Source organism: Rhinopithecus roxellana, chromosome 19 (genome assembly GCF_007565055.1).
Source record: "Rhinopithecus roxellana isolate Shanxi Qingling chromosome 19, ASM756505v1, whole genome shotgun sequence".
In the NCBI taxonomy this organism is placed as follows: domain Eukaryota; kingdom Metazoa; phylum Chordata; class Mammalia; order Primates; family Cercopithecidae; genus Rhinopithecus; species Rhinopithecus roxellana.
The window spans coordinates 37950693-37965984 of NC_044567.1; the positions used below are offsets into that span (position 1 = coordinate 37950693).

At 31.5% G+C, this 15292-nt stretch overlaps 1 protein-coding gene across 1 annotated transcript in view; it reads left to right on the plus strand.

Moving 5' to 3' along the window:
* HECTD2 (HECT domain E3 ubiquitin protein ligase 2) overlaps window positions 1-15292 on the plus strand; it is an 87844-nt gene that overhangs the window by 58038 nt on the left and 14514 nt on the right. Inside the window, exons 7-14 of the mRNA XM_030924152.1 lie at window positions 1922-1967; window positions 4433-4542; window positions 5977-6125; window positions 6654-6777; window positions 9156-9252; window positions 12361-12468; window positions 13521-13653; window positions 14578-14666. Coding sequence (XP_030780012.1) covers window positions 1922-1967; window positions 4433-4542; window positions 5977-6125; window positions 6654-6777; window positions 9156-9252; window positions 12361-12468; window positions 13521-13653; window positions 14578-14666 — 856 coding nt within the window. The remainder of the gene's footprint in view (window positions 1-1921; window positions 1968-4432; window positions 4543-5976; window positions 6126-6653; window positions 6778-9155; window positions 9253-12360; window positions 12469-13520; window positions 13654-14577; window positions 14667-15292) is intronic.

Genomic DNA, 15292 nt, shown 5'->3' on the forward strand with positions numbered 1-15292 from the left:
AGGATCATGCCACTGCACTCCAGCTTGTTGAGCTGTTGAGAATTTCTGTCTACTGCCTTCACTTTTTATATAGCACGTTCCTATTATTGGTTTTTTGTATATATCAAAGATGGTGACTGGATTTGCTCAGACACTACTGTTTTAATGTATGTCTTTTTATTTTTTATTTGTAAATTCATAAATTTCAGAATCGATAGTGGGACACTGTCTCAAAAAAAAAGAAGTAAAAAAGTTAACATTTTACAGTGTTTTTTAGTCATCTTTTAGAAATAATTAAAAAGTTGTACTGTGTAGTTTCATGTGACTTTTAACTTAATGGTCTTTTTCTTAGTTTATTACTCTAGTAATTTGTTTGCATTTTACTTCTTAAACCACACTTTTAATGTCTGACTAATAACTTAGGAATGTACTGTAATTTATCTAACCATTCTCCGAGAATGGTTGTTTATGTGAATAATTCCACAGTGAACATTTTGTACAAAAATATTCTTTTTTTATATAAAAATTTTTTTGGAAATATAATTACTGCATCAGAGTATAAACATTTTAAGACCCTTAATACATTTTTTCAGATTTCTTTACAAAGCAGTTATGATAATGACACTTCTAACAGCAGAGGGCCTGAGACTTCAGTGGTATCTCCTTATAACAAAACTTGGCCTAATTTAATAAATGAAAAGTGGATCTCATTTTTATGTACTTTTCCTTAATACTAATAAGCTTAACATTTTATTATTTGCTTGCTATTTTTATTTATCCTTTTGTAAGTTTTCCACATACTTTCGTCTTTTTTTATTGCAGATTTGCCTGTTTTTCTGTTAGAAACTCTTGCTTATTATAAGAAAATTGACCTTTTTGTATTATATTTTCCTATATCTCACGTTTCAGAATATCAATTACTAGCCTCACAAAGAAGAAACCCCTGTTACATCTCAGTTAAGTGTCTGAGGACTGAAGGGTTAAGGCCAAACTGGGAGTTAGCTGCTTCCTGAATATTATAGTAGAACTATCGTTTAAAAAAATTCTAAGAAATCAGACCTACTCATACAATTTATTGTGCATGCCTGATAATTTATGCATGCATAAATGACCTTGCCAAGATTATGAAGCTCTAGGTAGGACAGGAAAGGACTTGGAGGAATAGATGATAATCTTGAGCAGGCAAGAAAGAAACACTCGTCAGCATGGAGAATAACAAAAACTTTAATATCTGGGTTTTGTTTTTCAATCCAGGACCCAGTTAGGAATCATGAATTGCATCTGGTTGTCATAGAGGTGAACCATTTTCAATTCAAGAAGTTACTTCCAGATATCTGTGAGAATGTACCAAATAAATCTTGAGCCGGCAAGAAACGCTCATTAGCCTTGAGAATAACAAAACCTCTTGGTCAAATCTGATACTATGAGAATTCATATTAAGATGGAAAAAATTACTTACTTTTCGTGATTCTTTCCGTTAGAAGCATACTGAATGCGTTTAAAGTATGATTTGATTTACGTACATTTCTACATCACTTTAGGAATGAACCTAGAAACACAAGCTTATTTTCTTTCTTTAATACATAAATGTTCTTAAGATTATCCTTTATTAAAACAAAGCATAAGTATTCTAAATTCTAAAATTGATGATTTTTTTATTACACTCCTAACTACTTCCAGAATTAATCATATTTACCTCACAAAATGTTATAGCCTAGTTAGCTCAGTCTTTCGTTATCTTCAGAACCAGCCTAGAAGAGGCACAGAAGCACCTGTATTTTCAGCATATTATGGACTATCTCAATAATAATGCATATTAATTTTATCCTAGTTTTTGACTTTTCTCAACTCAATCTTCATGGAAACATTTACTGGTCTTTTTCATTAGATGCTATGAAATTAAACTTTCATCCATAATAAATTATTCTTGTTTCTTTTTCAGTCCACGAACAAAAGATGATCTTAGAGCATATTTTATACTTTTACAGGTAAGAGAGCTAGAACTTAGTTGAAGTTGTCTAAGTCAGATCTCAATCTCTACATGTGTATGTGAAATGATATTATATATTAAATATCATTTTGGGCAACATTATTGATTCTTTTTAGAATTATAGTTACCTGTAACCAGAAGATTTTTTAAAAAGTAAGATTAGTAAGATTAAAAGATTAGTGGGATTTTAAAAAGTAAGAAAAATAAGATTAAAGCCATAACAAATAAATAATCCGAAGCTAAATTACATGTGAGATTAAAATTTTGATATAGTTCCTGCCAGAGTGTTCAGGAACAAACAGAATGGAAAGCACTTCTTTCTCCTCCATTCAGACCTCTTTCTTGTAACTAGTTTTAACAGGCTTCAGGATTTTCTTTTATTTTCCCATCTAGTAGGTTTTTCACTTTGCTATGTATTTTTCAATAATTTCAATTAGAATTCTTATGGAAAGATAAAAGGTTTTCTTCTAATTTGTTATAAAGCAAAGATAATGAACTTTTTTTCTCTTGATAGATACAGATTAATAGATTCAAAAAGAAATTAAGATCCAGACAAATGAAAAGCAATTTTTACTTTTTATTATTTTTTGAGGAAGAAATACATTATTACCATAGCTAGCATACTATGAATACATTGCATTATTCTTTACAATTTATAAAAGTTGTCCATGTATATTATCTCATTTAAAAGTAAGGAAAACGATATTAAATAAGTATAGTGTTTAGTACAGTATTATAATATCAATATGTCTAATGAAAGAGCATATACAGGGTAGGGATAGAGAAAGTGAGGAAAGATAAAGTCACTACAAACATGGAATTAATATACAGAACCATTGCTTCAAGGGGAAATACAGGGTCAGGTTCCTGTGAGCCTGTGATCACATTTTTGTCAGCCAATCAATATATAACTATGTGTTTTTTTAAAGACATACTTCATTTAATAGAAGTCATTGATTCATTATCATTGAACTCATGGCTAGCAGTACTATAACTCATGCCTGAATGAAGCTTCTCTAACATACATATATTTTCTCTGTAGGACACATCACAACCTTCTTGTTAGGAACACTAGACAGCATTTTAGCACTACACTTGGCCATTTTGAAAGAGCAAATCACCAACAAAACGCACCAAAATGTGAAAAACGAAGCTAAATGGATTGCATAAAGGACACTTGCAAAGAGAGAGTTGAGCTAAAACAAGGCAGGACATCACTTTGACCTCAGCTGGAAATGTGCACGTCAGGAGACTTAACATTTTTCACGTGTCCCCAAATGACCAGGAAAACACAAGTATTGATTTGGGGATTAACAATTAAATTTTAGCAAGTAGGCAAATTTGGAAATATAAAATCAGTGAATAATGAAGACTGACTGAATATTGAAAGTCTTTAAAATGTTTGTTACTAACTTTTAGGGTAGGGATAGAGAAGGTGAGCAAAGAGGAAAAAGTGGGAAAGATGGGGGAAATGACCAAGAGATAGTTAAGAAGAGAAATGTAAGGAGGGAAAATAGACAGGTAAGAGGAGAAAGAGCCAAAACTCAAAAGTAAACTTATGTAGAGATAGTAAAAGCTAGAAATAAGACACAAAACTCAGATTTTAGGTGAGTATATGGGTCAGCCATAAGCTCTGCTCATATTTTGTTCTTCTCAAGAGCCATTACCAGATGAAGTTACCAACTGAGGTCAGTCCCAGATTTTGAGTTGTTCTGTCAGTAAGTCAGTTTTGAAAAACACATGGTACTCTTATTTTTCACAATTTCAGGAGGTTTTTTCCAATAATATTTATTTTTTCTGTGATGTGCTGAAATGCACATTGTGCTGGAATTTTAGATTTTAGAAACATAACTATAGGTTTTTCTTAGTTTACAAGTATTCCTTCAGTGTCCCTTTATCATTTAAAAGTTGTCAGAAGCTGTATGTGGTTCTCCCTTAGTTCTTTGGGATATATGAGGCTAACTCATTTTACAATGGCAAAAGTTTCACAACCAGCTTTAACTTCATTTTTCTAGCTTTTATTCAGGGAAAACCCAGGTTTTTTGCTTTTAATTGGATGATAGTGATTGGTACCATTTATGAAGGCACTTTTGTGAAGGTGCTTTATATACATTTTCCTTTTCAATACTCAAAACAACCCTTAAGATAGAGAATATCATTCCCATTTTACAGATGAGGACATTGAGAATCAAAGTGTAAGGAACATGCCTAAGGGCATATAGCTAGTAAGTGGTAGAATTAGCCCTCAGGCTCAGATCTGTCTTAACTCCAAAGCCCATGCTCTTTTCACTGTATAGCCGCAGCGTAAATGAAAGTCTCTGTTAATTAAATAACAAATAGGTTATTGTTACTTTATAATCTCAAATTCTGTTTCCTGAATTTACCACTTACTTATTAAGCTTAGTGTCTTTCCTTTGTGTGTTAACAGAATTTTAACACCGTTATCTTTAATATCTTTTTCAGAATCCTCAGTTTAATAATACATCTACGTATGTCATCTATGCTCACTTGCTACGACAGATAGCTACCTTAGTGGAAGCTGACCATCATTTCCTAGTTCACTGGTTTAAAAAGTAAATCATTCTATGATATTAAGAACTTTTATAGTCTCACAGTTTTAAGTTTGGTATTAGTAATTTTACAATAAAATATATTTAAATATTTTCAGGTCTTTAGAAATGGTGCTTATATTCACAATGCTTCAAAAGCCAATTATAAAAATCTACTTTAGTACTACATAAAGGATAATTAAAAATCTGTTTTTAATGTAAGTAACCAATTTGCTTGCATAAGCTGTTGAGAATTTGTCTACTGCCTTCACTTTTTATATAGCATATTCCTATTATTGGTTTTTTATATATCTCAAAGATGGTGACTGGATTTGCTCGGACACTAATATTTTAATGTATGTCTTTTTATTTTCTGTCTGTAAAGTCATAAATCTCACCATTATTTAAATGACACTTTCTCCTTACCTAAAAATGTCATTGTAAAATATAGGTTAGCCATCAATATCAATTTGTAAAAGCATACTTTTTTCACAGAAGTATACCCACATGAACAGTGACTTCTCCATGACTGATTAAAGTAGAAAGGCAAAATATTTCCCAAAGAAATTTTAAATACAGTAAATTATCATTATTCATAGTAGTTATATTCTATAAAGTCACCACAAACATGGAATTAATAAATACAGAACCATTGCTTCAAGGGGAAATACAGGGTCAGGTTCCTGTGAGCCTCTGATCACATTTTTGTCAGCCAATCAATATATAACTTTGCTTTATGTGTGTTTTTTTAAAGACATACTTCATTTAATAGAAGTCATTGATTCATTATCATTGAATTCATGGCTAGCAGTACTATAACTCATGCCTAAATGAAGCTTTTCTAACATACATATATTTTCTCTGTAGGGCACATCACAACCTTCTTGTTAGGAACACTAGACAGCATTTTAGCACTACACTTGGCCATTTTGAAATAGCAGATCACCAACAAAATGTGAAAAACATGAAGCTAAATGGATTGCATAAAGGACACTTGCAAAGAGAGAGTATTGAGCTAAAACAAGGCAGAACATAACTTTGACCTCAGCTGGGAATGTGCACGTCAGGAGACTTAACATTTTTCACATGTCCCCAAATGATCATGAAAACACAAATTTTCACATGTCCCCAAATGACCATGAAAACACAATTAAATTTTAGTAAGTAGACAAATTTGGAAATATAGAATCTGTGAAAAATGAAGACTGACTGAATATTGAAAGTCTTTAAAATGTTTGTTACTATCTTTGTAGTAATTTTGGTGTTTATTTCTCATTTAACTAAGACAGTATTCAAGGTAAGATTTTGTATCTTTTCAAATGTTTGGCAATTTAAGAAATAGAATTTGGGGGAATAGTCTAAAATTTTGTGGCTTAGGATGTAGTTCAATATCTAACAGATAATTTTGACAATAGAAAATGTAAATTTTGATTGCCATTATTTTGTAATCTTTACCAGATTGTCCCAGAAGAGGTTCAAACAATTGGTAGAGAGATTGCTGCAATTTATTTCTTTACGCCTGTTTCCTGCAAAGCCTGAAGAATTTCCACCTATAACAAAGTGTTCCTGGTGGATTCCATCAGCTGCTAAAGTGTTGGCTTTACTTAGTAGGTTTTTATTATTCTATCATTTTTTTACTTTTCTTTTGTTACATATTAGGGATATTTCTTAAGGATTTCAAAGGACTATAGAGGCATTCTTAAATTTTAAACCACTTCTTTGAAGGAAAGAGTTGTAATTTATTTTCTACTTCGATAGTAGATTTCGTAATTTGTAAGCATGAAAAAAGCTTTATGCCTTTTAGTGGGCAGTGTTCTGTATTATGGCAATTAAGTGCGTATGAGCTAGGAACCCTAGGAGAGAACACACAGAAATAAGAGTAAATGGCCATCTGCCTATTCCCTTTAATACTATCATAATCCTCACCACAAGTTTTTTTTTTTTTTAAGCAAGAAACTATTGGCTGCATTTTAGCCACAATTTTTAAATTACCCTTTTCATTTGGAGCTGCATTTATTTAAAATAGAAGTTTCTAGGTCAAGGCTATCTTGTAGATATTAAAAGGATGTTTTTATTATTAGAATGAATCTTGTGCATGTTGGGAAAAGTCTTTATGTTAGAATTTATCTTTTCAGATACTGCAAACAATTTAGTTCACCTTCCCCTTATTCCTTATACTGATTTCTATAATTCTACATTGGATCACATTGATCTTATGGAAGAATATCATACTTGGCAAAACTTTGGAAATTCTCACAGGTATGAACAAAAGTTCCTTTGATTGTCCACCTAAATGAAATACTATTCAAAAGAATGACTAGATTTTAAGTTTATATAAAGTTTACACATACCTTTATATATAAATGTATAAATATAGTTCAGATAGCCTTGAAATATCATTATATTTGTTAAAGTATTTTCTTTTTCTGCTACCTTTTGAATTTATATACATGTTAATTTGGTTTTGGTTTGGTTAATAGCATCTTTTCAAGAAGGGAGAGGTTCTGTCTTAGTATGCAGTCTCTTATCTCTTACTATTCTATGCACAGGGGTCAACAAAACTTTTTCTGTAAAGAACTAGATGGTGAATATTTTCAACACTATAAGTTATACAGATTCTATTTTGCTATTTTAGCACAAAAGTAGCCTTAGACAGGATGTAAATGAATAGATATGTGTGTGTCCCAAATGACTTCATTTACAGAAACAAGTTGTAGGCCATATTTGTCTCGGGCCCATGGTTTGTAGATGCCTGATCTAATATATTGATCACACACAGACACACACACACATTCATTTCTCTTTTCTTCTGTAAGAAAAAGTGGTTGTCCATTAGGTGCAATATAAAAAGAGTAGATGTTATAGAGAAAGGGCCTCACCACAGCTTATTTATTATAATAAATAAATTTGTAAAACAGTCACCAAATTATTTAATACACTACACTTTATATTCACACTTCTAGTTTGGATTAAACTAGCAAGATTGTTCCAAACATAATTTATCCTTAGGTCATGAGATGTTCAGGAGATTGCATTTAATTATAGAGGAATCTGAGTAAAGAGATACGGTGTGGATATAAGTAACCTCAAAACCCCAGATTAGTTTGTAAATTGGTTAAACTTTCCAGGGACCCTCTTTATCAGAATTGACCTGAAACATAGAATGACCTTCTGGACACATCTCAGTTCACATCTGAACATTCAGAACTGAATAAGATAAGAATTTAAGTTCTGGGACCCTAGTCCCAGATGGATATTTTATTGGCAAAGTTTATTTTACAAAGATACTTTTTCCTTCCATTTTAATATAATTGTAACGTGTTGTAGATACAATCACAAAACAATACCAAGAATTATTATGCATATTTCAGTGACAACATCTTTTAATGTAGACCTTCCTCTAACCACTGTGCCACAACACTGGTGTACCAAGAATGAGTTACATTAGGGTTTTAATCCTAGGATCCCATCAACCCTTGGGTAGCCAGCCTGAACCTAGAGGGGAACAGGAGCCCTATGGGAAGTGACCTCTGGCCATGAGCAGCCTCATCTGTTCATTTCAGTGTGTCATTCACAAAGTACCATTTCTCTTGTGCATGACAAGGGAAAGGTTGAGAACCCCTGTCCTAAAGTACATAATAAAACTAATATATATCTTACTGAATTCATTGCATTTTCTTTTTATTTCCAATTTTTTGCTAGCATTAATAATTCAAAATAATTATACACCAGTACTGAAGAACTCTTAACTTTTGTTAACAATTTCGTCCCATGGTAAAAGCCATCTCACTTTCAGTTTACACTAAGGCTACATCCATTTTCCTCATAATGCCTTTTTTTCTCAGTGGTCACAGTTGTACCACTTGACTATGTTCAGGTGGATTCCAGCTATAACTGATGGATTCATTGTAGTCACTTTGAATGGCAGTCTAACTCCTGAAGTGTCATCGCTGCCATACTCATTCTTTCTAAATGCATTTATCTCTGTGTAGTTTGTGGCTTTTGTGCGTAGCATAGAATGTTCTAGCCCAGGAGGGGTTATTTTCATAACCTTTGATTATAATGTGTAATTACAAATACGTACCATTTCCTGTTACCACACCACTAAAATATAATACTCAATGCAACATACATTTCTGATTTCTTTTTATTGGTCTTAAATATATTACTTTACTTTTTACATATTGTAGTTATTGTTAGATTTTTTCATTTCTGGAACTCACACATCAGAACTCTCCATATAATGATGGATTCTTATATTAATATTGAGCACCTGGGTTTTCTGTACTACTTTACCAGCACTTCTCCCTCCTGGTTCTGGTGTTGGTCCTGTTGTTCGCAGGTGATGATATACAATGAAATTATTTGTATAGATAATGTAAGTGGTTAGCACACATTTCAGAACCTTTGATGTAGCTTCTGCAGAGAATAAAGGCGTTGCACATCTAGCAATGATACATTCTTCACATGGCTGTGAGAATTAAAAGAAATGATACACATAAAATCATTTTGTATATGGTAAAACATAATCCAAAAGTAATGTTTTATGTTGCTACAAGGGGTACCTTAGATTCCCTTAGTATAATTTTGCTAAAAATACACCATTTTGCTTTTTCTTTTTTTCACTTGTTGAGCAGGTTTTCCTTCTGTCAGTACCCATTCGTTATTTCTATAGCTGCAAAAAAAATCATTATTCAAAGAGACTCAGAGCAACAGATGATAAACATCGCAAGGGTAAGTCAGCTATAAAAACATATTTATGCTGACTATAATCACTATAGTAAATAATTTAATAAATAATTTAAATGTCTTGTGAATTGTTCTAGCATAATCAGGAATGTTAAAAAGCAAAATTCGTGTTATACTCACCCAAAAAGTGCTTAAAAACCATTTACAATTTGGGAGACAAGATAACTCTCATCTCTTCTGATCAGCTTCTCATTGTATTATAAATATAGTAGGAAGAGTAAATGCTTCTCACAGATTCAAATTACTGAGAGCTTGTTGGACCTCATTTTGCAGATACCATACCACCAACCTTAGATAACCAGCAGAGCACTGAGAACTGCGGTGAGGCAGAGTGTCATTAGGCAAACCACTCAAACTACTGAAACATTTTCTAGGTTTTATGAAAATCAGAAACAACCAAAAAATTAGAAATGCAACAAAAAGTGTGTCTTGGAGAACTGAGAAATATGCCCAAAGAAGGTGAAAGATGTTTTATTGGTTCTTAGGAAACCAAAATACATGGAGACCCAAAGAGGCTGGGGATAGCAATCAGACTGAGTTTAGGCAAATTATAGAGCAGTATGAAGTTATCTCTCAGTCTGTCCTTACCACTCCCTATCCCTTGTGTTTCATCTCAGCACAATAATGCACTTTATCTAATAAATATCAGATTCAGTGAGGTTTTCTTGTTAGAGCTGTAAACTATATGTTTAAGTGCTTATGTATTTCAAACATCTGCTTGTGTTACATGATTGCTCACAATTTTAAAAGAGGGAAGCTTGGCTGTGGTCTTCTTAATTGAAAAAGAAATATAGGGTAGAAAGAAATGATTTCCATCTTGTTCAAGAGTACATAAAAAGAATCCTAAAGCATAAATTGTAATACTTCAAAATGCTGTAAAAAATAAGAATGTTTATTCTTCAGTAATTCAGTTCCTAGAAGGTGAGTATTTCTTTCTATCACAGAGAAGGACAAAAGATTTGAGTAACTGGTGACATCCCAAAGTCATCTTATACTGAATATGGGAATATTAGAAGAAATTTTATTGCCTATGCCCATCAAGGGAATTCCAAAGCCACACTACCCCCCTGAAGAATGAGTTTAAACAGGTATATTCAGCACCAGAATTGTTACTTGATCTTGGGTAGATATTGGCTCAATGATTAGCTGTATAGCTACTCATTCTGACATTTTCTGTTAGTTGTACTCGTACAATGTCATGTGCCTTTTTAGTATTTTCTCACCTTGGTCTATGATTTTTTTATATTTGTAAGAAAAAATCTGCAGTGCTTTTATACATAACAGAATGAGCTAGTTTGGATTAAACTAGCAAGACTAAACAGTTTTTTCTGTGTCACTCACAGGATATCAAATATCTTTTTGTGGAATTTTTCTTCTACTTTAAATAAGGAGAATGGCAGGTGTAGACTCTGTGACAGGCAAAGTTTTCTACAGAGCATGCAAAAGAATGAGTAGACACTTGACATTGAGAGCTGAGTGGCATTATCAGTTTTCTATGGGTGTTTCCCAACATTTTAACTTGTAAATTGCCATATCACTTGGAATTAATGACTGGTGACTATTTTGACACAAGGACAATCTTACAAAGTGTAAGATTGAGCTTACATGGTACAATCTAAATATACAAAAGTGGTTTCCTAACCTAAAATAAGTTCCTCAGTCACACTGTCAAGAATTGTATCATTGTTGGGATATTTTTTCATTTGGAGCATTTTCTAGTAAATATGAATTCCTGATGAGAGGATTAGCTACTAACCTTATTTGCTGTTAGCATCCTAGCATAAATGTGTTTATTATTTATAATAAATAAATAATGTGACAGCTGCCCAGGAGCTAGACTGGGAACAGAAGATAGGAAAAGGTAGGAAAAAACGGTCTGTAACACAGGACACTATCCTAGGAATACAGACTTCTTTGATAAGTGGGGACACAGAGAAATAAAAGGCTGTTAATAGCATTTAGCATTGTATATGGGAGAAATGGAGAAGGCTCCAAAATAGTGTTTTATTATAGTAATATTCAACATCATAAGTAGCCTTAAATTGTAGATTTGTGATACTAAAATGGTATCTATTAAAGCAAATTGCTGCATGTATTTAAAATGTCTGAAATGTTTATCTTTAATCTGCACAATAGTTTTCATTGTTGCCAAAAAAAGGTACAGTCTAATAAAGACTATTTAGATAAATATATAAGCATGTGAATTTTATATGATAAATGACATATATTTCTTATAGATATTTTTAAATATATTGTTTTTCACCTATTCCGTGCTTATATTTTGAAAAATGGTACAAAAGAATTTTGAGTCACTCATATCTCTATCACCCAAGCAAAGCCATTAACATTTTAGTAAATTTTCTTTTGATATTTGTTCTGTATTATCTTTAAAAGCCAACAGAGTTGAAATAGTATTGTAAACACAATTTTATTTCCTACTTTCTTCAGGTGTACCTTCCTTGTACTATTTACGTAGTTTTTATGACCATCAGTTTTTTCATTAGTTGGATATGTACTTAAGATATTTCTAAAGTTTTGTTTTTATAGATAGTGCTGTGATGAACATGGAACTGTATAAAATATGTTCCAAGTTAGAATTCTCAGTGGAAGGATTATTGGGATAGAGCATATGAATATTGTTATGGTCTTTGATACCTGTTGACAAGTCACTTTTGTAAAGTAGACTAATTGTACCTTTAGAGAAAATTCAATATCTAAAAAACCCTAAGTCCAGGTTTATCATCAGAAATATATACCTTGTTTTGAATGTTCCATTTTATATTTGTATTTATTAAACAGAAAACTTTGCTATTTAAGAGATGAGACATATGAAAACTGTGATGCAACATTTTTTATTATAGAAGGTGAATTATTTTTGGTCCTCCACTTTGGATCCCCTTTGGTTATCATTGTTACAATGTGAAATCATAATAAGCCATTTTCACAAATAAAAATGTGTATAATTGATTTTTATAGAATTGTTTATATAAGAAATGGCATAGATAATTGTTATTTTTACTAAAGTCTTTAAATGTTTTAAACTTAATTATAGTCTATGTAAAAGCAAAAATGTTTACTTTCTTATTTAATTAGCAAAGTCTGGTGGATAAAGTATCTCGAAGACAGAGACCTGATATGAATATGTTATTTCTAAATATGAAAGTAAGACGGACACATCTGGTTAGCGATTCACTTGATGAGGTATAATTTATTCCAAAATGATATTAATTAAAGCTTAAAATTCTATAGTATGATTTATTATAAAAATCTTAGTAAACTTTTTATTTCTGTATTCCAATAAGTGTGCTTCCTTAAATTCTTTTAAAGATCTTGTTGCATACCAAGCTTCCTTAAATTTTGACACCATAGTTAAAATCAGATCTGTATTCATAATTGTCTTATATTCATGTTTGTATGTTTATTAATAGTTTGTTAATTCCCTAGAAAATGATTTGATGTAGAACACTTAAATGAGTAATTCATGTTTCTTCGTATATAACCTAGATTCCAGACCCACCTTTGTTACTTGTTATGTGTGTAACAAGTCATTTAACTTCTCCAGGTCTCAGACTACACACCTATAAAATTAGAGGTCTGACCTACAGGGTATATTGAGCCTATACAGGCTCTAACATACTTTTATTGCATTTTCATGTATTATCATAAAAAATGCTTCAGCTCGATCTTAATATGGTTATTAGAAGATAATGGCTGATTCAGCTATGTTATTTATTTATTTATTTATTTATTTATTTTTGCAGCACATTTTATTTTGTCACCCAGGCTGGAATGTGGTACAATCAAAGCTCACTGCCACCTAAAACTCCTGGTCTCAGGGTCTCAAGCCATCCTCCTACCTCAGCCTTCCCAAGTAGTTGGGATTGCCAGCTCAAGCAACCACACCCAGCCCTAGCCATGTGATTTTTTAAAGTTTAGCATTGAAGGGGAGTTTTTTTAAAAAGAAATGAATTATCTTATAGTGTGCTAAATTAAAAATTTGAAGGCAGTAGATACCAGGAGGCAGTACTTTGGGCAAAGTACCTGACCTCTCTAATTCTGTTTGCTGATCTATAAAACATAGTAAACACCTAGCTCACACAGTGTCTGGCAGATTTAATGGATAAGTGGATGGATGGAGATTTGTAGCATTGCAAATAAGTTAAAGACTGCCTAACACATTTCCCAGAATTAAAAATGTTAATTCTCTTTTCACTGCTCTTTGTTCTCCTCTACTGTATAATATCTTCAAATAGCTAACCCGGAAAAGAGCAGACTTGAAAAAGAAGTTAAAAGTTACATTTGTAGGGGAAGCTGGTTTGGATATGGGTGGTTTGACTAAAGAATGGTTCCTTCTTCTAATTCGCCAAATTTTTCATCCAGATTATGGTAAGTAATCTAATTTTCATAAACCATGTTTCTTCATAATTGTTAGAGTCAAGTAGTCACCCTTATTTTTAAACTATTCTATGATTTTACAGACTTTTTGTCAATCATAAATGTTGAATAATTGTTTCAGGACTGTTATTTACATTTTAAAAACTTGTTTGAATTGATGATTAGTTGATTCTCTTACTGGGAATCCTACACAAAATGTATCAAGATTAAAAGTAAACATTTATGAGGAGACATCCATATCTTTTCTGAATAAGTCAAATGCATGAAAATTTAATTTGTCATTGAAATAAAAAACATTTGAAATTAAAACACAAAACTGTAGTTTGCTGTATAGTAACATTTAAAGCCTCTTTCATTAATGGGTCATTTTAATAAAAATTCATGAATTAATTTTTTAAGAAAAAATAAGCCTTTGAAATTTTTTATTTTACAGAAACTACCTGTATAATCCTTACTATCTGTTAAACTTTTCAAAGGAGAGTTTTCAGTGTTTTCCTTATTCTTTAGTTTTCTTTTCTATATGTGTATGTGATGGGAAATAGGGATGACAGTGATAAATTGAAGTCTTCTGATATCCTCAAAGTTAATTTTGATCATAATTTATAATCTATGAAACTATACTTTTTATAAAATTATCTGATTAATTTAGTTTGTATCTTTTTACCCTGTTTCTACCATTGGTTCAGGAATAAAATATTCTCCATATATATTTAATATATATATTTATATTTGCTGAGATTTGCAAATATATAGTCCCATAAATAATCTGAAATTTTTAACTTGAAAGATGATTTGTAACAGAATTATTGTTGAATTGGTTAGCTTCTAATAGATGAGATGTCATGTACATGTTTTCCACTTTGATTTTTTTAAGTCAGTCATGTTAATAATAAAATTATTTGTGTGTTTTTTTAGGCATGTTTACATATCACAAGGATTCACACTGCCATTGGTTTAGCAGCTTTAAATGTGATAACTATTCTGAATTCCGATTGGTTGGAATTGTATCCTTTAAACTTTCCACTAGGAGGTGCTAATAGATTAGAGATTTTTAAAGATTTTATCTGTATTTTAGAAAACTGTTTTCTTTAGCCATTTTATCAAATTAAATATTATTGTCAAGTGTACTATTAGATTTTCAGTAATCTTTGTTATGTGTAATATATGTCAGTAGACTTAATTGAAAGAAATGAGAGTTTGATACTTTTCTGAAAACCTTATCTCAAAATAAAAATGGTTCTTTCCTATTTCACATATAATCGAAGTTATCACTAATTTAAGGCTTTTTTAAGAAAAAAATCAAAGTATTTCCCCATTTATCATGAAGTATTTTTTTCTGTTCTTTCACTTTGTGCTCATTTCCCTCAGTTTACTGAATTGAAATTGGGGGAATTAAATCTAGCTCTTTAATATGCCTCCAAATCCTGAAACGTAAAGGGAGCATTCATAAAAATTGAATGGAATGGGAATATTTAAAGTATATAGTATTCTTTTGTAGGTTTTTTTAAGTTTTATAAGTCCATTTGCAATCCTATGATTCCTATCAGGTATATTGTAGTATATTGTAGAGGGCATTTCCGCATTGGGTAGGAGATTGGACAAGATGCCTTCTACATTAGCTTTTTAGATT